Source organism: Colletotrichum phormii, assembly GCF_030913505.1.
Source record: "Colletotrichum phormii strain CBS 102054 chromosome Unknown BDP81scaffold_19, whole genome shotgun sequence".
Lineage (NCBI taxonomy): Eukaryota > Fungi > Ascomycota > Sordariomycetes > Glomerellales > Glomerellaceae > Colletotrichum > Colletotrichum phormii.
This window is the reverse complement of record NW_026851461.1, coordinates 131,575-153,514: the sequence shown is the minus strand read 5'-3', so window position 1 is coordinate 153,514 and position 21,940 is coordinate 131,575. Positions and strand designations below refer to the sequence as shown.

Genomic DNA, 21,940 nt, shown 5'->3' with positions numbered 1-21,940 from the left:
CTTGAGGTTAACAGGTCTTGCCCGGAAATGCACAAAGAAGGACCAGAAGCATTGATTGCCGCTTTCCCGACATGCAAAAGCCTAATGTAAGCCCAGCGAGTCGCTGTCCACTAATCAGGGCCGCGCAGCATCCGAACATCGGGGATCAGACTGCATGCAGTCAGCAGCCACTCGCAAGTGACCACTACCTTATGATGGATAACGTACTTGATGCACGTACGGGTCATTTCACCGAACCCCGCCGGACTCTGGTGGTACTTAAACCACTGGGATTAATCATTCGGAGGTTCAATATTTCCAACCCAAGAACCACACGCTCAACCGCTTCCCTCACATCTTTTTAACCGGAATCGATTGTTGATCTTTGAAACTCGAGATGGCTTCTCCAAACCTCAATGCTGCTGACCTTTTCGGCGTCAATGGCCTCATCGCCGTAGTCACGGGTGGGGGAACTGGTACGTCATTCAGCCGCAACAGGGACCTCCCAACATTCACTCACATTTCGAATTAGGCATTGGTCTCATGATTGCACAAGGCCTCGAGGCGAATGGTGCTATCGTGTACATCATCGGCCGACGGAAAGAAGCCTTGGAACAGGCGGCAAAGACAGCTGTGAGTTTCAATGAGAGCGTTGAGCCTAGCTATCATAGGCTCTTGAATACCCACCCAAAGCCATCGCTCAGCTTAGCTGTGCACAGTGTAAGAATTATGGCGACTGACGTTGGTGTCTCAAATGTGATTAGAAAAACGGCAATATTCGCACCATTCAAGGTGACATAACTTCGAAGAACGACCTCGAGCGAGCGGTCGCAGAGATAAAAGAGGCCCACGGATACGTCAACGTCGTCATCGCCAACTCAGGAATCGGCGGACCGGCTCTCAAGGGCTTGCCTCCCAACCCTACCATTGCTCAGTATCGCGACTTCGTCTTCGGCTGGGAACAGAAGGATTTCACCGAGACCTTCGCTGTGAACGCCACTGGCGTGTTCTTCACGGTTGCAGCATTTCTCGAACTCCTTGACGAGGGCAATAAGCGCAGCAACTTCAAGCAGAGGAGCCAAGTTATCGCGACAAGCAGCATTGGCGCGTACAACCGCAACCCAATGGGTTTCGCCTACGGTGCCTCAAAGGCAGCCGTGGTACATATGTTCAAGCAATTGTAGGCAATCCCCAGCGAGCTGACAGAGCCAACGTCGTTACTAACATCCATCCAGAAGCACCACACTGGTTCCATTCAACATCCGCGCCAATGTCATTGCACCTGGGTGTAAGTTTATTACTCCATTTCCTTTCGGGATACTTGAACTTGGCATTTGGGCGCGAAGTCCCTTAGTCAGACCTTGGAAACACCCACTGATGTTGAACTCCAGTCTACCCGAGTGAGATGACCACAGCAACGGTGGATGCGCACAAGGACGGTTGGCCGAAGACTACCATTCCGGAAGAGAGGGCGGGAGACGTAGAAGATATGGCTGGAGCGGTGTTGTTCTTGGTCAGCAGGGCAGGCGCCTACACCAACGGTAATGTGCTCGTGACAGATGGTGGAAGGCTTGGGATCGTGCCTTCTAGCTACTGAGCGGTGTGTAGCTGCGAAATCAAGACACAGTGGCTACGGGCCCAAAGACGCATGATAGCCCTAGCCCGTCAGATAGGTCTACGCCGACATCCCATAATAGAAACCCCTCATCTGTATTTTTCCTCCCTGTGGTTCAGAATACGATGGGTGATAAGAAATCATTCAGCCTCCAAAACGAGATCTTTGATGTGATCGGTGAAGCTCAAGTCCGAGGTTGTGGATGGCTCGTACTCGTGACATTCGGTGAAGGTGCCACAAGCGAAGCCTAGGGAAGACAACACTATTTGAGTGTGAGAAATGCGGAGATCATAGCGGACTCCCCCGCTACTCCTGCACATCTGAACCGGGGTGATGTCACCCTAGCGTGCCGCAAACACATGGATACAAGGGATGTAGCCAACCGGAACCGAGCAGTTAAGAGATCAACGCCCCCAAGTACCGGGAAGGAGCAATCAACCATCCGGCGTCTTCCCGCTATTCTAGGTTCTGACTGGACTTCTTGGCTTCGGCATGACAACCTTCCCGCAATGTGCTAATCCACGCGAGCTACTAAGACATGATATTGGCTACATTCTTCACTCGCTTGGGGCCGACAACCTCGAACTCACAGTCGTGAACCAATGAAAGACCAACAAAGGAGTAGGCATCATGGAGGAGCTGAAAAGCGGTTGTGGACCACTCTCCCCAATGTTTGTGTCTTACCCTAGCCAAGTACGTCCTGGAGGCAAGCGAGCAAACGAATCGGCGCGCTCCTACGGGTAAGTCGAGGCATCATAGCGCTGGTCGCGCTGGCGGCGGCGACTGGGTTCCAGACTGAACGGGTGGACTGCTCATCCATGCGCCTGCTGAAACGGAATCTACACATCCGATGCGGGCTGGTATGAGAACCACCGCCCTTTATATCCATGACCACACCCAGTTGCCAGCTTTCAGCTGCCTCTGGGGCCTGCATCCGAAATTACTTTGACTTTCTGGCAGAGATCGCCTGGGAGTCGAGCGTGGTATTTCATCATGTTAAGTCCTTTGTCTGTGGCGCTTTTGGCGCTACCGGCGCTTCTGTTGTACCTGTACTCCGCGCTCAGCTACCGCCGGCTGAAGCAGTATGCTCATTTCCCTCAGCTGAAGCCTTCAGTGGTGTGGGGTCATCTCAAGGCCATTAACGAACATCACATGAAGCGCAATGAGAAGGACTCTCAGCTCGGTATGTGTTAGGGACGGGCGATGTGGGATGCTGCGTAGGCTAATCCAGATTTCGCAGATCCTACGATGGGAGATATGCTCGAGGAAATTGGGAATCCTCCCATCATGCTTCTCGATCTTCGTCCAGTCAGCCGACCTTTGCTTGTTATTCGAAGCCATGAAATCGCGGAACAGGTCTCGAGACAGTCAAAGATGTGGCCGTATAGCGCACCGAAGTCCGACACTATGATGTATCTCACACCGCTTCTGGGTGAGAAGTCTATCGTGATGTCCCAAGTAAGGAGCTCCGCACATATTACCAACAAATCCCCTTCCACAGACTGAGATTGCAGAAAAAGTTCGTAAGAACGTGACCTAATGTGTACTCTTCTCGCAGGGCCCCGGATGGAAAGACATGAGAAAGCACTTCAACCCTGGCTTTGCTCCCCAGCACCTCATGAGTCTGATGCCAGTGATCTTGGAAAAGACTCAGACTTTCCTCGCCAAACTCGACGAGCTCGTTGGTACGGGTGAAGATTTTGAGCTAGAGCCGCTATGCACCAATCTCACTTTCGACATTATTGGTAAGTCTAGCCAAGTTTCTATGCTCATAGCCACACGTCACTAAGAATCAACGATTAGGCGCCGTGACGATGGATGTCGATCTTAACGCACAGCTTCCTGAGGATCAACAGGGAGACTTCATCAGGGGTTACAAGGAGTTCTTGACCTCCTACAGAGAGGGCAGTGGTATACTCAAGTGGTGGGAGAACCCACAGCTGGGCAGGAAACGAAGGCGACTTGCCAAGTCTTGCAACGTCTTCCTCGAGGATGTCATTCGTCGCAAGTTCAACGATGTGCAGCAGGACAAGGGGTCGACGAGCCGCAGCATCCTGGCCCTCAGTTTGAAAGACACGCATGTCTTGACACAGGACATCATCGACGGGACAAAGGATCAGCTCAAAACATTCATGTTTGCAGGGCATGACACTACCAGCATTCTCTTGCAATGGGCCTTTTACGAGCTATCGCGGACGCCCCGGGCAATGAAGAGCCTTCGAGCCGAACTGGAGAGCCTATTCGGCCAGGATTTGAGCCCCGAAGTCGTCCGGGAAGCTCTGCTTGCCAGAGGCGAGGAGATCACCCAGAAGATGACCTACACCTCGGCAGTCATCAAGGAGATTCTGCGTCTGTACCCACCAGCTGGAACAGCACGCCTTTGCCCCCCGGGCGCGAACTTCCACCTCCAGTTGCCTGACAACAGCAGTCTCTGCGTCGATGGGATGGTTCTGTACAACTGCGCCACTCTGATTCAGCGAGATCCCGATGTCTACGGAAGCACCAAAGACGATTTCGTACCCGAGCGATGGCTCGGTAACACGGATACGTCGATGGCGATGAATGATGATGAGAAGATGGGCATCGGCAAAGCTGGCGAGAACGAGATCCCTGCCGCGGCATGGAGACCCTTCGAGAGGGGTCCCAGGAACTGTATCGGACAGGAGCTTGCTAATATCGAGGCCAGGGTGATTCTGGCTAGTGTTGTGGGCAAGTATATTTTCGAGAAGGTCGGCCTAGGAGAGGCTACGCTCGATGAGAAGAACCGCCCAATCATCAACGAAAAGGGGCAATACAGGTCCAACACACAGCTCTACAACGTAAGCCTTCCGCTTGGAAAAGTGTCCAAGAGCACCTGTCGCTAACGTATCATAGACGAGACAAATCACCGCCCGGCCGGTTGACAACATGAGGGTCCGAGTGAGGCATCAGGTCTCGTCGAGAGTCTGAGACGGCACATTCTCGTCCAGAAGGTCTAGAAATGGCCCAGTTGCCGTTGATAGCAGGCACTCTGAAATAAATATGAATTATTGAGGCGTTAGCTTGGGGTAAACTCGGACTTGCTGGTCGGTAGCTGGCAAATGATAGAAACCACAACAAAACATTTGTTTTATAAGAGACTTTTTCGTAACGAGTGTCGCATTTCCTCGCGTTATGCGTTCAAGTTCCAGGCGCCATTATCTTGATTTATGCAGCGTCAACTGGTGTACTCTGCTATTCCACATTGAATTTGGAATCGAAAGTGACACTAAATATCAATGATATTGTGACAGACAAGCCCTTCTTCTATTGGAGCTTATGGAAGTTAGGTGTAAATTGAGCACTAGAAAGTCAACCTGAGCTTGAAGCTCTAGCTGTACGATTGAAATCTCACTCAGAGATGCCCAATAACATGCTTCATTGACACAATGAAGACCTGATTGACGGAAGGGTAAGAAATGTGGCTGGTGAAGACGAGTATCTGTGGCGCACGGCCTAGGTCGGTCACCCATGGTCGGAGAACAGCGGTAGGTAGCGACAGCGACAGCTCCAAAAGCTCCCCACAGCGGCGTCATTGGAGCACGAGGCACCGACGTCAATCAACAACCGCCGTTGCGCCCACGCTTACCGACCTTGCCTTTCTCACAACTTGCTGTCGCTAGGAGATGTAGCCATGGCCTTTCAGGTTTGTTTACGGATTCTCCCCAAGCTGCGCTCCGCGAGCCAACGAATGCTAACGACCTCTGCTGAAGTGGAAGGCATTCGACTTCTTCGACGTCAGCCAGGTCCGGCTCGCCGACGAGGAGACCCGACTCTTCTTCGAGAGCAACGAGATCGCTAGTGTCTGCTCCGGTTCCGACAGTCTATTCCTCGGTAGCTACGATGGATACGTTCGAATCGTTGGGTCGAGCTGGAAGGTGGTGAAGAGCTTCCAGGCTCACGAGCTCGGGACGATTACACACATGCGCCAGATCGAGGGAACAAGCCTACTTGTTACGGTTGCTGTAGGTGGATGCAACACTCGTTAGATGACAATTACGATGACTGACAGCCGAGTAGGAGGACCTCAGCAGCGAGCCGGTGTTGAAGATCTGGGCCCTGGACAAGCTGGTGAAAAAGACAAATATGCCTACTTGTCTAAGCACTTTGCAGATCAACAATGGCAGGAAGCAGTTTCCGGTAAGAGACGACTCGAGCGCATATCTCCAAAGCATTGACTAACCACTTTTCCATCCAGATCTCAGCTATCGATGTTCTCGACAACCTTACCCAAGTGGCAGTCGGCTTCGCGAACGGCACAGTGACCCTGATTCGAGGCGATTTGATCAACGACCTGGGAGCGAAACAAAGGACGGTACATGATTCGGAGGAACCTATCACGGGCGTGGAGCTTATGACGGATTCCCAAGATGTCACGACGCTATTCATCTCAACAACAGCCCGAATTCTGAAGCTGGGAATTTCGAGAAGGGGCCACAGCTCCCCGCCCAAGACTGTTGAAGACATGGGTTGCCACGTCGACTGTATGACGGTTGACAAGAAGACAGGAGATGTAGTAGTTGCCCGAGAGGATGCCATTTACACCTACACCTTGGAAGGTAGAGGAGCGCCGCGTGCGTACGAATCGCCGAAAAGACTGGTTTCGATTTACCAGGATTACGTTGCTCTGGTATGCCCACCATCGGCTTCCACGACCGACAAAGGGGCCGACACTATGCGCCGCCGCTTTGGAGGCGGAGGTGGAGCAGCGGACGCGCTCTTCAACGCATCAACATTCGTTCTCCTCGAGCCGGACCTCAGAGTGCTCGGCCACACACAGTCTCTGATCTCGCCGTTCAAAGCCATCTTCCAGATCTGGGGCGATCTGTTCGTTCTCACACAAGACGGCAAGGTCAACCGATACCACGAAAAGTCACTACAACAGCGCCTAGAAATGTTGTACCAGCGCAACATGTACCCCTTAGCCATTGAACTGGCGCAAAAGTCACGGCTAGATGCGACACAGCAGAGCGGCATCTTTCGACGCTTCGGTGACCATCTCTATCAAAAAGCTGATTATGACGGTGCCATGGTCCAGTACATCAAAGCGATCGATACAACTGAGCCATCACAGGTCATCAGAAAGGTAAGCTTCCCTTTCTCAGCCGGAAGAAATGGAACACATCAAGACTAACAACCATAGTTCCTCGATACCCAACGGATACATAACCTGATACAGTATCTCGAACAGTTACACGAGCATCGCAAGGCAACGTCTGATCACACCACATTGCTCTTGAACTGTTATGCCAAGCTTAAAGATATCGATAAGTTAGAGGCCTTCATCAAATCCCCCGGTGATTTGAAGTTTGACCTCGAGACTGCCATTACTATGTGTAGGCAAGGAGGCTACTACGAACAGGCTGCCTACCTAGCCAAGAAGCACGGCGAGATCGAACTGGTCGTAGACATCCTGATAGAAGACTCAAAGCTGTATAACGAGGCTCTCGATTTTATATGGCATCAAGACCCTGAAGTGGTGAGTGCCATGCTTCTCCAATGTTTTGACCAATTCTGACCCTTCAATAGGCATTCCCTTGTCTTAAAAAGTATGCCAGAGTCCTCATAGAGAACTGTCCAAAAGACGCGACCACGGTCTTCGTTGACTACTACACTGGCAAGTACCGTCCGAGGCTACACTTTGTGCCGATTGAGGACAACGGAGAGGCTGTTGTGGCTGGCGGCATGGTGGCCGGTGCAGCAAGTGCAGTACAGAATCTTTCGAACTTTTTGCCTCTGCCATACATGAACACATCCTCTCTCCAAAGCCCATCCACACCGGGCAATGGAACAGCCATCAACGGCGATGCTCAAATCATCTTGAACCCTGACGACATTCCTGCGCCAAAATACACACCACCACCTCCAAGAACAGCATTCTCATCTTTCATTGATCACCCAGACGAGTTCATTGTCTTTTTGGAGGCATGCCTTGAAGACACCGGTCTTAAGGAGAGCGACAGGACAGACCTGTACACCACACTCTTTGAGATGTACCTACACAAGTCAAATGAGAAGAAGGGGGAGCAGCATCGGGAAGAGTGGGAGAACAAGGCCAAGAAACTCATCGAAGGAGAGGACATTCCGATGGAGAGTTCCAATGTCCTGCTGCTTTCTCACCTTTCTGATTTCAAGGACGGTACGACCCTAGTCAAAGAGCAATCCGGTCTTCTCTTTGACATCTTCCGATCTTACACCTCAGCAAAAGATACCCGCGGAGCCATCAAAGCGCTCCGGAAATATGGCCCCGAGGAACCGCAACTGTACCCGGCAGCCCTGGCATATCTGACTTCCGACCCCCGAATTCTCCAGGAAGCCGGCTCAGAGGAGCTTTCGGCCGTTCTCAACAAAATCGACAAGGACGGCCTCATGGCGCCATTGCAGGTTATCCAGACCTTAGTCGGCCAGTCCGGCTCCTCGGGCGGCGTCGCGACAATGGGCATGATCAAGCCTTACCTCCACGAGACGATTGAGCGCGAGCGCAAGGAGATCGCGGCCAACCGGCGCCGCATCTCGGCCTTCCGCAGTGAGACGGAACAGAAGCGGGCCGAGCTCGCCGGCCTCGGCTCCAAGCCGGCCGTGTTCCAGTCAACGCGCTGCGCCGTCTGCACGGCGCCCCTCGACCTGCCAGCGGTGCACTTCCTCTGCAAGCACAGCTTCCACCAGCGGTGCCTGCGTACGGAGGGCGAGTGTCCGCAGTGCGCCAACGACAACGCGACGATCCGCGCGCTGCGCAAGACGCAGATTGAGACGGCGGGGAAGCATGAGCTGTTCAAGGCCGAGCTGGAGCGCAGCGAGGATCGGTTCGCGACGGTGGCTGAGTGGTTTGGTCGCGGCGTCATGGGGGCGCCTAATGCTGACACTGCGTAGGTGGCCCTTTCCTAAGGGTTGGGTTACCGCGAGGGGGAGGATTGCTCGGGGGTTTTGAAGGGAAGGCGTGTTACTAAATGTGGACTTGGAGGGGGGGACTGACTACTCGCGGTTCATCTCAAGTTTGTTGTCTTGGAATTTACCGTAGTCTCGGGCTGTGGTTGTAGTGGTGGAGTCGATCTGGCGTTGATTGGGAGAGGATCGGGAGGTCTGATGGTGGTTCGTGGTGGTGGAGGACGGTCGATGAATACATTGGGGGAAGGAAGATCCAGCTACTCTGTTTGTATCGCGTAATACTGTCATCTTCATGGGGTCGTGCTCCCTTTTTTCCCCTTACGGGTTAGACTATTGAAAACATAAACACCAGAATTCCCCAACTCGCTGATGGATTTTACGCCGTCTGTCATTTAGTGACGTGGATTGCAGTAGTTTGAGTGGCAAACTTGGAGACTAGGCTGGTGAGATTGGTGATGGCCTGATTTTGGCCACAGCATTTTCTCGAGCGTCACCGGAATAGTGCATGAGCGAGTTTTTGGAGTGCTGGTTTGCTCTTCATTTGTTTACGTAGACTAACGAGCTGATGATGATTGACAAGAGGATATGCCTTGTTGCAGGACGATACAAAATAGACGTGGAATCCCACGTCAGCACGATGAGCCAATCCACACGGGCTGCCTCGACCAACGGCTTGTTGATGTGAATGGTGAGTGGTGAACAAGGAAAAAAACAAAGCATAGCAAACATAGATAGCACAAGATATAATAATAGCAAAGCAATCATCTTTCATGATCCAAGACAATGTGTTCATCGCTTCTATTCGTAGACGAATCTTCTCATCACTTCTCTCTCACTATCTGTGGTTTGGATTTGGGGTGGGTGCGTACATGCAAGATTTCCTCCACAAAATGCGCCGAGAAATAAGATGCACCATCCCGTCTGGGAATAGACCCGGTCCTAGATGATCAAACCCCCCTCCGCCATTACAAACACAAACCCCCTCTCGAAACCTCGCTGTCGATGCTAGATAAGAAAAAGTGTTCAAACTTCTTGGGTTGTGGAAACGATGAACTGAGACGACTATGGACCCTTATCCAAGTCCAACTTGCCCCGCTCTCCTCATCTCCCACTACAGACAAATGAAAAGAAAAGAGGAAGAGTCTAATGGATAATGCCTCCTCTTCTGTCCCCAAACCCCCAAGGTCTCCCGTGATGGACGATCCCCTCCAATCTGCCTCCTTTCCGTAGTCCCCCCCGTCATTTCTCCTCCGTTCGTAGCAACATGTCGTCGTCGTCGTCGTCGTCTCAGTCTGCTCTGATGATTCATCCGCAAACCATCGTGGCATATGAAAGAGAGAGAAGCGTCAAAGCAAAAGACTGCCGCCGTTGCAGATCTTCTCTATATGAAAAGGAAGCGCGCTCGAACTGAGACTGGTAGCACAAACGTGCCACTAGAAAATGTGCAATCTGATTGCATGCTGTTCTTGGGATATGCTGCAAGCAAGACAATGGGCAGTGTTCAATTGCTTGAACACGCAGGCGGAAAATTCAAAAGGTCCACCGACTGTGTATAAATGCTGTACCAGAAAAGCCAATCCCGAAAGCCACTGTACAGGCTGAAAATGTATGAGTCGAGTTGCGTGTTTGTAGTAGTGTACCGCGACCGGGGTAGGTAGTCGCACGCCGAGTAAGCTTAGCACGCTAAATTCAGTCGGCGTAGGTAATGACTTCTTCGCCGTGAATGACGACCTTCTTGGCCGTCTCTGTACTGGCGATGCTCGCGTTCGTGTCGCGTCGCCTCGCACCAAAAGGTATGCGTTCGACGTGAGTATTAGTTGAAGGTTTCTTCTTCGTTTTCGCCATCACCAGACCCTCGTCACTATCACTGTCGTCATCTTCGTCTTGTGGACGCATGTCTGGACTGCGGTGAATGGGTGGCGGGCTCCTATACACCGGGCCGGATGAGATACTAAGCGTTATCGGAGATGTATTGAATGACGCATTGTGTGCCTCGAATCGCCCCTGTTGCTCGTACTGTTCCAGTGGAAATCCAGCCATGGGTTCTTTCACGTAGGCCGGAGGTGTCACGGAATCTGTCGTCTCGAGTAAACCGGGCTTGTTGACCATGACAAGCTCTACAGGCTCAGCGTCGGAAACGGAACTGGCCCCGCTAAGAAGGGCGGGAAGCGAAGGATCGGATTGGAAGGCGAGCATTTCCTCTTTCGTGTGGTGGTTGACAGATGAGACAGGACTTGCGACTTCGCTAGGATTCGTGATAGGAGAGGCCAGTCCACCGATGGATGCGGAGCGTGAGGACTGCCCGGTTTCCATTGTACCCTCGCGGGAAGGAGGTGGCGGCGTGCCGAACAACTCATCGCCGGGCGACAGAGGGCAAGGCACATCGGTTGGGTCGATCACGGCAATGTCTGACCTGACGTCGTCCGGAGCTTGCAGGGTAAGACTTTCTGCGATTTGCTTGCGCTGCATCTCGCTTTTTGCTCGGGCGAACGACTCAGGAGTCGACGTATTGTATGTCCGCGGTGGTGGCGTCCTTGCCTCAGGTACATTGCTCACATTTTCGATCCTGTGTGCTGTCTGTGGTCTCTCTTCTAGATCGGCCGTGAGTCGTTGGTTCTCGTAGATATTGGAGTCCGATTGGGGTTGACCGTGCTGGTAGCCAGTGACAGACCGAGGCGAGAAGAACAACGGTGAAGCTAGGCCACTGGTAGCCTGCTTCGCCTTACCCAAGTCCACCGATCGCATAGCTCGAGGCTTGCCGGGAAGGCTGGGCATCCTGTGAAGGGTGCCGGGCACACTCGCCGTGGTGACACTCACTTGTGCTGGAGCGCGCTTGTCTTGGTCTTTGAATACGCCACGCTCGGCTGAGCGTGCACGCAGAGCTTCCTCTGTCAAGGCGTCGTATCCACGTGTTTGCCGCATTTCCTTGGATGGATCGTCCAGTGTAGTATCGCCGGCGAAAGACGTTGGAGGTTGTGTCCTGACTTCAGGTAGTCCGGCGGTCAACGTCAAAAAGCTGTTACCATTCGACGGACTTTGGGAATATCTGTGAAAAGGTTTGTAGAACGACGCTGTCCCAGGTATCGTTGACTGATCCGATGGCGACGCGGTACCACTGTTTGTCCTCGATTCGTTGTAGCTATTCTGGATGGCATGTAAAAGGGCAGCCCCTTGGCCCTTGACGGGTTGAGCGATAGCCGTAGCGAGAGGGTCGTAGGGAGACTCGTAGGGAGAAACAGTCTCGCTGTGAACAAGAGGATGGTCAGAGCCGCCAAACGCAAAGTCTTTGACGTTTGAGAAATAGTCTTCGCCCTTGAGACTCTTTCTGCGTGCTTCTCTCGAGTGTGGCGTAGGCGGCACATTGAACATGCTGTCTCCAGCCGAGCTAGCAGCACTGCTAGCAGCCCTCCGCCTTGAACGGCTATCGCTTCGATCCCCTAAAGGGTGCATCAACTTTCCAACTGCCTTCTTCACAGTAGATCGTGCGCGTTCCAGGAAGGCGATAGGCACGACGGCACGGGCTGCCTCCCTGTCGTTGACCTGGACCCGCTTGCCCGTATTCTTGGCTGGGTCAGTTTCCCTCAACCACACCTCCAAATCTGGAATGCCATTCGCAACCCAAGCGTGGGTTTTGATGTCTTTTAGCCGGATCCGCTTGTCCGGGTTTTTAGCAAACATGGTACGCAAGAGGTCCTGCAAAAGAGGGTCGATATTTTCGTAGGCGAGTTCGTTGTCGTCTCTGTAAGGGGGCACATTATGCCGCTTGAAGAGAGATTCGGAGTTGGGAGGGGTAGAAGGGTCCACTGCCTTGAGGCGTTTCTTGGGGATGAAGACATCCTCTGTAGCAATTTTCCGGAACATCTGCCACTCATCTTCGGCCTGGAAAGGAATGCGTCCATAGATGAGGCAGTAGAGTGTTACGCCAAGTGACCAAATATCGATCATCTCGGAGATTTTCGGTTGTTCCATGCGGTCCGCATCAGTGTAGCACAGTTCGGGTGCAAAGAACGCCGGGGTGCCAACTGTCTTGGCTAACTCGAGATCGTCGTCAAAATCTTGTGCTTCGGATTCCGAGACTGTCTCATCGTCGGCCTCGCCTTCTCGGATGGGGCGGCCAAAGTACGACACACCAAAGTCGGAGATCTTGACGCGGTGGTCTTTGGTCCACAACAGATTGGCAGGCTTGATATCCCTGTGTACGACACCTTGGTAGTGCAGGTACTCCAAGCCTAAGACAGTGTCTCGGAAAGTAGTTCTTGCCTGCTCAATGGTAAAGCAAGGAACGTAAGAAAAGTCTTCAGCAAATGGGTCGTGCATCCGAGAGTTCCAGTCGACCGAGGACATGTGCGAAATAATGGAATCAGCCATGCTGGGTGAGCGACCGCGAAAGGCCGCATCTTCCATGTAGGCACCATACATCGTTCCATCGAGTGCGGTGGCTGAGCCTGGGTTGCTTGTCTGTAGCGGGCCTGGCGTCTCGATGTCTTCGGTGTCATCGATAGCTTCCTGATCGAGAAGGGCATCGCGTATCGACTTGACAGACTGGGATCGCGATGGCGCTCGAGATGTGGCCCGGGATGCCTGCAGCGAATTTGGTTGTGATCCTTCGCCCCCGAAAAAGTCCAGGGCGCCCAGATCGTCCCTCGAGGGAACGCGGGATTGCGACCCACAGCTGGCGTCGTCGGAAAGGCCATGCTCGATGCTCCAGTGCTCGTGTGTGTTCATGTTGGCTCGGGACATCTTCTCCCTCTTTTGCTCCCGGATCTTGTACCGCTCTTCCATAATCCTCTCGTATTGCTCCTCTTCTGGAGTCAGCGGCTGGCCTCTGGATTCTCTCTCGATGCGACGACGCTCGTGGTGGCAGATGTGTGGTAGTCCCTTCTTTCTCCAGACAACCTCGCCTAGCTCAACGTGCTCGAGAATCAGATAGATCTTCTTCAATTCCGGATCATCAATGATCTCCAGGAGCGAGACGACGTTGGGATGCCTCATCTTCTTGAGGATGGCAATCTCTCTCATCGTCTTTTCCTGCGGAGACATGGCCATGACCTTGCCGAGTCGGCGTCTCTTGGAGTACCGCGGAATGATTTTGATAGCCACATTTTCACCCGTATTGAGATTTCGGGCGAGCTTGACCTTTCCGTGCACGCCCCTACCAATTTCTTCGATGACTTCGTACTGGTTGATGAGTTTGCGGCCGGTGATGCTGTCGGAGTCAATCAAGGCTTTGTGTGTCCTGGTCACCGACATGGTTAGCTTATCAGATAATCATCCCCTTGTCGCGGGGCCTGCGGTTGGCCCCCGCTGTCGATTACGTAGTCACGATACCGCCTCGACTGGTAGATCGAGATTTTGTCCAACGGAAGTCGCGACCGCAGAATGGCATAGCGAAAGAAGGAAGAGCTTGACTCACTCTCTGACTTTGTGGTTCTGAAGTGGGTGAAGATAGGGACTGCTCGTCTCGACGTTGGGGGTGTTGGAGTCGGACGAGGCGTGAATCGGAAAGGTCATTTTCGGACGCGGGTTTGAGGGACTGAAAAGCCCCGGTGAGGTCATTGGCGTGCTAGCGGAAGACCTCAGAGATAGAGGATTGGAGGTGGGCGGCACAAGGGCCAGCAGATGAGGGTTGTGAGAGTTCCTCTGGTGAGGAAGAGACTGTTGTGGGTCCATAGTATGCGTGGAAGCGCTCAAGATCGACTGGTCGTGAAAGTCTCAATCGGCGATTCGACATAATGAGGGGCGTGGGAGAATGAAGAACGAGGCTCGCACGGCGGCCGAGAAAGAGAATCGCAACGACGGTTCGGGCTTTAGATTGCCATGATGGTAGGAGCGGTTCGATTGTGTAGTATAGGCGTAAATTTGGGTTGGGTGAGTAGAAGAGGTCGAGGAACGACGTATGGATCGTAACGAGCCCGCAGTAAAGTAGGGAAGATTTGGACGAGAAGTTGAATCGTTGTGGTGCGAGGGAGAAGGTTAGTTCGCAGGATCTCGTGGTCGGGAAGTCGAAATAGTCGTCGGAAGAGTCGCTAGCAGAAAGGCAAAGTTGCTTAGGCAAGACGCAGGCGGGACGCAAGATGAAGTATTGCGAGGCGATGTGAAGTCAAAAATGGATGGATGGGTAGAGGGACGAAAGACAAGAGCCAGGAGGTTCGACGAAAGGTTGGCAAGGTTAGGTACTTCCGGGGCGTGGACGGGACTAAAAGACGAGGGGAGGAACAAGACGAGGGATCTCAGTCTTTTTTTGGTGTGGTGGGTGGGTGTGGATGCGAAAAGCCAAGCAAGGCAAAGCCAGGCAAGGTTGGGAGGAGGGGAGGCAATAGTGCACAGTACGAGAGTACCTAGCGTGCGGAGTGTGAGATGAGGTGAGGTCGGGTGTGTGAATGAGTAGGTATGTGTGATTGATGAGTGTGTGGTGTGTGAGAGAGAGGGAGAGAGTGTGTGAGAGGAGTAAGGTAGTCCGGGGTCGGGGTCGGGATTCTGACTGAAGTGTGTGGGAGTGAGTGTTCCCGCTACCGGTGCTTGCTGGTTGGTAACTTGGTGTTGCGTTGGTAACTAAATGGGGTTGTTGGTGGTGATGAAGGTGTATGTGGGTGAGCGAATTGGGAAATGGATGGGGACCAAGAGATTTGGTTTCTCTCTGTTCTTTCCCCTTTTTTTTTTTTTTTCCTTTTCTTGGGGAGAGGGAAGGAAGGAAATGGTGGTGGGTGCCGCAAAGAGTGGGACATTCACACGTTCAGCAGCGCCTTTGGTTTCGGGTCGCTGTGGATGGTGGAGAGCGAATGGAAGGCACGACGGATTCCCAGACACACACAGATTGACACACTGGACGACACTCCCTGCTGCTGCTACTGCCGCAGCTCCTGCTCCCTCTCTCTCTCTGCTCTGCCCTGTGTGTATGTGCAAAAGCTGCCATGTGTGGGTGTGTGCGTTTGTGATAGAGACGACTGGGAGAGGGGGGCCGGAAAGGTCGAGAAGGAGGGGGCGGGCGGCGGCGGGCAAGGAGGAAGGACCGGGTCTGGTATTCCTAGGAAAGACGAAATGGCGACGGGAGTCGGGACACACAGGGACAAGACAAGACAGGCCGCAGGCCATAACTGCGTAGGCGCGGCGCCCGCAGTGGAGACCCTTCAATGTTGGACTTGGACTGGAGATTATTGTGTATTCTCCCAGGAAAGCGGGAGTTCTGAAAGGCGCTACGTTTGCTCAGACTGGGCTCGCTCTTTTCTCTGCTTCTCTTGTCTTCTTCCTCATCTTCTTTCGGACGAGCTCTCGCTCTCACGCCCTCGCAATTAGAGAGATCCAATCCTCGCTATTAGCCTCGCGCTTTTGCACAGGCCATCGTGCAGCATTAAGACGGGATGACGGGAGGAAGAGGGACGCTCGTTGCTGCGAAAAAGAAGAGGGCCGGGAAGGAGGGGCGCCTGCACCTTGCGAATACCGTGCACAATGAGCCAAAAGACACAGTATGCGAGTCTGTGCCTTGGGTCGCGGCCAACATCCTTCTGATTGGCCCTGATTGCAGAGGATGACCTTATCTTGAGTGGGTCTTCTAGATTGGGACTGGCGTGGTGTCGGGGTGATGCTGGTGGATATTAGCACAGGTCACCGCCCTCCTTTGCACAGATTGCTGCAGAGATAAGGAGCATCCGCACCCGGTCGTACAACGAGGCGCAAGCACGGCCCAAGGCACGTTCGAAGCCATGATCCTGCAATGCCTTCCTGACTTCCATTTACGCAGTACGTACTTCGTCGTGCTACCCTCCTCAGGTACGTCCTCACTACCATACATTTGACGTCCAGATATCTATCCTCAAAATATACAGATAGTGTTCAGATTACCCAGGTATTGATTCATTGCAAAGGTATATTGTAGATGAGGCGAATCATTACATCTGAACACCGTGGAACGACATGGCCGGAGTACCTACGGACAGCGTTCGCAGCTTAGTTTTGCGTCCCAATAACACCTCACAGTGGCCCAACAGAGCAACCTCACCCTGCAGGCGCCATGCAGCAAAGGCTACGACGGATACGCATACACAGGACTGGGCTCGTCCCATCATCACGAGCAACCAGACGTCGTTAGCAGCACATATCATCTCAGTGCCTTGTGGCTTCTCGTCTAGGCCCTCCCATGTGCGGCTTGGCTGTCATCGTCGGCAGGTAGTGTACGCCTCTCCCATCTATCTGAAGTTCAGCTACGATGACATGCCATTATCTCCAAAGTCTAGGGCAGCCGGCCGAAAACTGACAGGTCGGAGCATGTTAACTAGCTCAGCTCAACTAGGACGTGCAATGCCCAGCAAAATGTGGCAGGCTGCCAGCTACCCACGATTCACACAATCCCATCCACAGTGTTTTGACCCGTCCATCTTCCTACCTACCATGCCGTATGGCGTAGAAAGTATGGGCAGCTCTTTGGTTAGGTGCCGTTCCCAGCATCTATCCATCTACGGTTATGCTGCACTCTATTTGCCGACGACGAGCTCCGTCGAATCCGCCCTAGGAGCGTTTCGATTCTATTCTCTGTACCCTCCTCCTCCACCATGCCCGTTTCTTGCGATTCTTGGCCTCGCCCTCACATCCCCAATGCCCATCCCTCGCACGAATCTCGATGACGGATCGTTCTTCAGAGAATCAAGAAAATCCCATACAACTCAAGACTCCAGTCAGGTACGAATGGATCCTCATACGACCCGGTAGCCGCACATGCCTCGCACCACGTCGCGTGCTCCATCTAATTGACCTCCTGCGTGCTTGCATAGTTATGGATACCGTGCTCCAGTTCGGAGCGCTGTTCCTTGCAAAAAAGAGACAACTCGCACACCTGAGAAGTGAGAACAGGTTGTGTGCTGTCTTGGCCAAGCCAGGAGAGGCAGCGAGCTATGGGGCATTGGCAAAGCCGCAAAAGGCCTTACTTGCCTGGCTGGCGAGCGCAGGGGTCCAAGACAGATGGACGGGCAAGGATGGCCGACGTTTGGCCCGTGCTGCGGCTGCGAGTTCAAGATTCGAAAAAAGAGTGCGAGACAAAATCTTGAGCGACAGGCCGCAGACCTTGGCTTGGCCGCTTGGGAGGTTGACAAGACTCCAGTAAAAAAAGAGAAGCGAGCTGGCCAAATCCTCACCATCCCGACAAAGGTACGTACTGCTCTAGTTTTCGAGGGCCAAAGCGGGGGGGGAGGGGCCGGGGCAGGGGCAGATGGAAGCAGGAGCAAGGGCAAGGGCAGCAGCTACGGAGAAAGGGAACGAGGGACTTCCGACCAGGTACCTTGCCTTATCGCGCCATGATCTGCATCTCGTCATTGGCCCGCTGGAGCCTCTCACCTTTTTTCGCGACATGCGCCGACGACAAGGCACGTACCATTCTCCCCGCCGTCCACCTGGAAGGTACGAATAACGACAAAAAAGAAAGATACCAACGACTCCCTATCATCACTTTACTTCGCCTCACCAGTCTGTGTGTTGGAAAACTGCACAAGTCAGTCCCAACTGGAAAATCCTTCGCCATCAAAGTGCCTCGCGAGGAATGCACCCATGCAAGACATGTTCCGCTACGCAGTGACACACGCGTGATGCAGATGTCATCGACAAGAAGAGTCAACCACATTTCAGTCAAGTCTCCGACCTGCGGCAAGTCTGCAAGACAAGCACGGCGAAGACTGCACAGCACCAAGACATCCAAATGCCAGTGCTGGCAGTGCCGCAGTGACAGCGCCAAATCGAACAAAGGAACCGCCCATCATCAACCTGCGCTACGCCTCCTCGTGTGTTGTGCGTGTCTCGCGCATCTTCTTCCACTTAGGTTGTCTTTCCCCAAATCTTTACGAATACCTACCTTATTACCTAGGTACGGATACACTACCGAGTACCGATGCTTGCCTTTTCGTCTGACTCTTCAACCCGGCGGCTAGCATGTCTGTGACTAACAAGGCACATTGGGGACACAATCCCACCTCTTCGGTCCCAATCATTCAACAATTTGCAGTTGGCCGATGCAAACACACAGGACCAGCGGCCCAACCCGAACGGAGCCTGATCCGTCTTCGGGCAGTTGGCATGTCTTTGTCCTTGCCCGTTGCCGTTGTCAATGTCAATGTCACTATTCGGTGGCAACGGGCTGGATTCCCGTCCAGGCTCCAGAGTCCAGCTACCTGACGTTGGGTATCTCCCTGGCCCGATGTCTCCCTAGCTCCCGGGGTTGTCACCAATTTTCACAGGCGGTCCTCGATCCCCGTTCATTGAGCCCAACTCCCGCCGTGCCGCCCTACCAACAAACGTGCGTTTCCACAACCGACCGATCTTGTCCACCTTCATCACGGTGCTACGGATACACAGTACACTTTGGGCCGTTCAGTGCGTGCGTTGGACAACCTACACAGTGCTCTGTACATTACGGAGTACGGGCAGGTATTAGAGCTGTGGCCGGCGGCGGCGACGATTATCCACTTGTTCACGGCGTAGCGGCCTAGGAGCCGGCTGCGTAGTTATGACGAGGAACGCTACAGCCTACAGCCACAAACTGCTGGTCATTAGAAGCACGGCTTGGTTTCGTTGTGGATGGCGCGCGGAGAAACCATCGACCATCCGGCAGATCAGAATCTAGATTTCTTGACGTCCTCTTTCCAAGGCTGTCGCGCCCGCAAGCCTGACGTTTCCTCAGGTTACCCTGCCGCACACAAAGAACGCGCGCATGGAGGTGGCTCATCCCGTCTATTTCTTTGACAAGGTCCGACACCGACGGGTGGAAACGAAACCTTGATAACACCACGAACAGGCGACTATGAGCAGCAAAACTACAAGCTTGCAGTCCGCAATGGGACAGCCACCTGTCGCTAAGAAATCGCTGCACATCCTCTTTCTTCGGCACTGGTCGAAATTCAACATCTGGAACTCGCTTCTCCAGTTCCCTCTGAACAACTGCAGAGTCAGCTCCACAATCAAAAGGCACGCACATGCAAGTGTCCTTCTCCTGGCTCACTGTGCGACATGGCCATTGGATGCCAGACGCCCTCTGCAGTGCCCATTCGTCGCCTGGTTTCGGAGCTGCATCTCTCCTGTCTCTGCATGCTTCCTTCTTGGACGCCACGAACCAGACCCTAAGGTAATGCGGCATCCGCATCCTCGAATTGACTTGAAGTTTGAACGACAGGGAAAGCCACCACCCGGCAGTCAACCTAGTCGGCAGAGCAGTCTAGTTTCCTAATCTATGCACGTATCGAACATTTCTTGGCGAAGACTTCCGGCGCCCGCTCACAGCCAAGCTTTAGACTTCTGAACGCTGTGCAGGGCATCAGCCATCAGGGAGCATTCGGCGGCAGCACCTACGGCGACGGGGACGTCTCACCAGCTCTCTCAACGGTAGTAAATCATCAACACGGCTGTCCAAGACGCAGTCAAGGCTTGGCATTGGCTTGACAAGACGCTGATGCCGTGCAATGGCCTGATGTTCTGTATTTTCTGCTCCCAAGCTTGTGAGCCACGTTTCATTGGATTTATCCTAGGATATAGAAACTTTGCTGAGCACGTTGGCATTTGGTCGTCGGTTTCAACCGTATGATGAGCAATATGAGGCACTCGTGGTCAGTCGATGGGAGACTCAACTCAGAAAGCAACCTTTGCCATTGGTGCAAGAGACAGTTCAGCCTTTTACCGCCGTCAAACATCGCTCCACAGTCCCGGGTCGGCAACTGAATACCGAACAACACGGCGTCTGGCGATCGAGGCAGTGACTAGGTACTACGATTTTCTCTGTTGGCATGGATGAGGGGGCCAGCTTTTGACGCACACCAGATGAGCCAGCCACTCAGAGTCAAAGAAACCACCAATCGATCGATCAGGGGCGGCGGCGCTCTCACCAAGCCAAAGTGAAGCAGGATAGACCCTGGCTCAGTCACTGACGAACGACTCGAGTTTTGCTTCGTCGCCGGTATTGCCGCTGTCGTTGATTTCATTGAGTTTGCTCGACGACTATGCCACTATCCCTCGGAAGAACTGCTCCTCTATTGCAACCCGAGTTGCTCTCTCGGAAGACTCCAGATCAAGCACGATCGTCATCTCGGCGGTCTTGGAACTACCCTTATCCATGTAGCAAGCCATGCTGGCACCACGGTGCCATCGTCAAAGTCGGAGCGGGAGACGTGTGGAGTCGACGATGGAGCCGCCATCATCGTCAATTGTCTCGGGTGAGTACGCGGCGCGGACGATGCTTCCCAAGCACCCAAGTTCCCTCACCTGTCCTTGGCTACGGTTACTTTGCTGGTTTCGTCGAGGCCTAACGGTCTCCACCTGCCGCGCAGCTTGCATCATCGTCATCATCCGCAATTTAAAGGACGAAAACGACTGTGAATAGCACGTTAGGAGCGAACGTGGAGGCGGTACCCGAAGCTGAAAGAGTCTTCAGCTTTCAGAGACAAAGCGGAACTCATGCATATATCGCGAGCTCGCAGCAAGTCCCCAGCTTTTGCTTGGCTCACCTTCAACGTTAAGAAGTGCAATGTCGCCAACTGATCTGCCGACATGCCACTTTCTGCTAAAAGTCCCTCAGCGCCAGAAACCATGTTGTGGCGAGTACAAGACGTCGTTCCTCGGGGCCGTTGCGATGTCAAGATGAGTGATTAAACAGTTGTCATAATCGTCACATTCTAAGCGGCCGACAAAGTCACGCGATCGCCCGAGAAACTACAGGACCAGAAGCAATCCTCCCGTCAAATTGTGGCAGTCGAGTTGCCCACCATCCAGACAATGGCCTGAACAACAGAGGTGACGAGAGTGCAGGAACCGTAAGCCTGGGTCGTCAACGGCATTAGCTTGATCAGCAATAACACTGGAGTCGCCGTGCGATTGGACAATGCGTTGACAACCAGAGAAAAGCCGCCGAGCCAGCTCTGCTTCTGCGTGAAGCGATCGGACTTGGGGTCAGCTCGTTCCGTCAGGTTGCCCGATCCGGATTAGCATCGCTGGCCGGCTGGCAATGTCAGTCTCGGGAAGAGACGGCATCACGGAAAGCCACATACCGCTGGCACGTCAACTCCTCGTTTGTGTAGTGTCTTTCCGGAACCCACGCTCGCAGAGATCGAAGAGGCCACGGCGCACCGGGCCATGATCTCCAACAAACCGCCCGATGCCCATCAATGTCACTTCTGCACTTGTGAGCCGGCCGTGGTCGAGACTCGAGACGGGATCGGCTCGATTCAATGGAAATCTCCGGCCATCGCGACTCACAGTGAGGTCTGGGTCCTCTTACCCTCCCTGTCTAGCGCTCCTAGGATTTGTGCCTCTGCTCGACTGTGTCGGCGATCACTGCTTATCCCTCGCCAATTCGGACACAGCACCGCAGTAGTGAGGCCCACTACGCCGAGAATGATTTTGATAAGTTGGCGTGGTTGGATTCACGAAGTCGCTTCTCGGTGTAAGTTGCCAAGATGCTTTATGCCTCTGGTCCGG

General features: G+C 53.4%; 9 protein-coding genes across 9 annotated transcripts; 5 read left to right on the top strand and 4 right to left on the bottom strand.

Annotated features, from left to right (window-relative positions):
- The first annotated feature begins 250 nt into the window (after positions 1–250).
- Positions 251–1,744, top strand: BDP81DRAFT_409042 (short-chain dehydrogenase/reductase). The gene is made up of 5 exons (XM_060589063.1): positions 251–455; positions 512–612; positions 744–1,159; positions 1,215–1,267; positions 1,371–1,744. The coding sequence occupies exons 1-5, from the start codon at positions 377–379 to the stop codon at positions 1,574–1,576; spliced, it is 855 nt and encodes a 284-aa protein (XP_060441595.1). The 5' UTR covers positions 251–376; the 3' UTR covers positions 1,577–1,744.
- Positions 1,745–2,384: 640 nt separating this feature from the next.
- On the top strand, positions 2,385–4,732 carry BDP81DRAFT_355238 (cytochrome P450 52A11). Its single transcript, XM_060586280.1, has 5 exons — positions 2,385–2,777; positions 2,835–3,052; positions 3,153–3,339; positions 3,398–4,413; positions 4,469–4,732. Exons 1-5 carry the CDS (start codon positions 2,588–2,590, stop codon positions 4,541–4,543), a joined length of 1,686 nt encoding a protein of 561 aa, XP_060441594.1. The 5' UTR covers positions 2,385–2,587; the 3' UTR covers positions 4,544–4,732.
- Positions 4,733–5,145: 413 nt separating this feature from the next.
- On the top strand, positions 5,146–8,859 carry BDP81DRAFT_435022 (vacuolar membrane protein). The gene is made up of 6 exons (XM_060591018.1): positions 5,146–5,258; positions 5,326–5,577; positions 5,633–5,752; positions 5,811–6,698; positions 6,756–7,091; positions 7,142–8,859. The coding sequence occupies exons 1-6, from the start codon at positions 5,247–5,249 to the stop codon at positions 8,480–8,482; spliced, it is 2,949 nt and encodes a 982-aa protein (XP_060441593.1). The 5' UTR covers positions 5,146–5,246; the 3' UTR covers positions 8,483–8,859.
- A 147-nt stretch (positions 8,860–9,006) lies between these two features.
- On the bottom strand, positions 9,007–9,508 carry BDP81DRAFT_435020 (uncharacterized protein). Its single transcript, XM_060591017.1, has one exon. It carries the CDS (start codon positions 9,260–9,262, stop codon positions 9,035–9,037), a length of 228 nt encoding a protein of 75 aa, XP_060441592.1. The 5' UTR covers positions 9,263–9,508; the 3' UTR covers positions 9,007–9,034.
- Positions 9,509–10,186: 678 nt separating this feature from the next.
- Positions 10,187–14,167, bottom strand: BDP81DRAFT_327420 (uncharacterized protein; the record flags this gene model as incomplete). The annotated part of the gene is made up of 2 exons (XM_060585138.1): positions 10,187–13,733; positions 13,911–14,167. 2 exons carry the CDS (start codon positions 14,165–14,167, stop codon positions 10,187–10,189), a joined length of 3,804 nt encoding a protein of 1,267 aa, XP_060441591.1.
- A 2,095-nt stretch (positions 14,168–16,262) lies between these two features.
- Positions 16,263–16,628, bottom strand: BDP81DRAFT_435018 (uncharacterized protein). Its single transcript, XM_060591016.1, has one exon. The coding sequence runs from the start codon at positions 16,594–16,596 to the stop codon at positions 16,384–16,386; it is 213 nt and encodes a 70-aa protein (XP_060441590.1). The 5' UTR covers positions 16,597–16,628; the 3' UTR covers positions 16,263–16,383.
- Positions 16,597–17,525, top strand: BDP81DRAFT_435017 (uncharacterized protein). Its single transcript, XM_060591015.1, has one exon. It carries the CDS (start codon positions 16,706–16,708, stop codon positions 17,198–17,200), a length of 495 nt encoding a protein of 164 aa, XP_060441589.1. The 5' UTR covers positions 16,597–16,705; the 3' UTR covers positions 17,201–17,525.
- Positions 17,232–17,663, bottom strand: BDP81DRAFT_74725 (uncharacterized protein). The gene has a single exon (XM_060596238.1). It carries the CDS (start codon positions 17,623–17,625, stop codon positions 17,263–17,265), a length of 363 nt encoding a protein of 120 aa, XP_060441588.1. The 5' UTR covers positions 17,626–17,663; the 3' UTR covers positions 17,232–17,262.
- Positions 17,664–18,327: 664 nt separating this feature from the next.
- Positions 18,328–19,148, top strand: BDP81DRAFT_435016 (uncharacterized protein). Its single transcript, XM_060591014.1, has one exon. It carries the CDS (start codon positions 18,490–18,492, stop codon positions 18,964–18,966), a length of 477 nt encoding a protein of 158 aa, XP_060441587.1. The 5' UTR covers positions 18,328–18,489; the 3' UTR covers positions 18,967–19,148.
- The last annotated feature ends 2,792 nt before the right edge of the window (positions 19,149–21,940 follow it).

What these genes read in the sequence shown, in the direction of transcription:
- BDP81DRAFT_435016 (XM_060591014.1), top strand. Translation starts at nt 18,490, where the DNA reads ATGCAAACACACAGGACCAGCGGCCCAACCCGAACGGAGCCTGATCCG.
- BDP81DRAFT_435017 (XM_060591015.1), top strand. Translation starts at nt 16,706, where the DNA reads ATGCCATTATCTCCAAAGTCTAGGGCAGCCGGCCGAAAACTGACAGGT.
- BDP81DRAFT_355238 (XM_060586280.1), top strand. Translation starts at nt 2,588, where the DNA reads ATGTTAAGTCCTTTGTCTGTGGCGCTTTTGGCGCTACCGGCGCTTCTG. An exon ending in TGAGAAGGACTCTCAGCTCG is followed by an intron (nt 2,778 to 2,834) that starts GTATGTGTTAGG and finishes CAGATTTCGCAG; the next exon opens with ATCCTACGATGGGAGATATG. An exon ending in TCTCACTTTCGACATTATTG is followed by an intron (nt 3,340 to 3,397) that starts GTAAGTCTAGCC and finishes ATCAACGATTAG; the next exon opens with GCGCCGTGACGATGGATGTC.
- BDP81DRAFT_435018 (XM_060591016.1), bottom strand. Translation starts at nt 16,596, where the DNA reads ATGATATGTGCTGCTAACGACGTCTGGTTGCTCGTGATGATGGGACGA.
- BDP81DRAFT_435020 (XM_060591017.1), bottom strand. Translation starts at nt 9,262, where the DNA reads ATGATTGCTTTGCTATTATTATATCTTGTGCTATCTATGTTTGCTATG.
- BDP81DRAFT_435022 (XM_060591018.1), top strand. An exon ending in ATGGCAGGAAGCAGTTTCCG is followed by an intron (nt 5,753 to 5,810) that starts GTAAGAGACGAC and finishes TTTTCCATCCAG; the next exon opens with ATCTCAGCTATCGATGTTCT. An exon ending in CATCACAGGTCATCAGAAAG is followed by an intron (nt 6,699 to 6,755) that starts GTAAGCTTCCCT and finishes TAACAACCATAG; the next exon opens with TTCCTCGATACCCAACGGAT.
- BDP81DRAFT_409042 (XM_060589063.1), top strand. Translation starts at nt 377, where the DNA reads ATGGCTTCTCCAAACCTCAATGCTGCTGACCTTTTCGGCGTCAATGGC. An exon ending in GTACATATGTTCAAGCAATT is followed by an intron (nt 1,160 to 1,214) that starts GTAGGCAATCCC and finishes ACATCCATCCAG; the next exon opens with AAGCACCACACTGGTTCCAT. An exon ending in CAATGTCATTGCACCTGGGT is followed by an intron (nt 1,268 to 1,370) that starts GTAAGTTTATTA and finishes GTTGAACTCCAG; the next exon opens with TCTACCCGAGTGAGATGACC.
- BDP81DRAFT_74725 (XM_060596238.1), bottom strand. Translation starts at nt 17,625, where the DNA reads ATGGTGAGGATTTGGCCAGCTCGCTTCTCTTTTTTTACTGGAGTCTTG.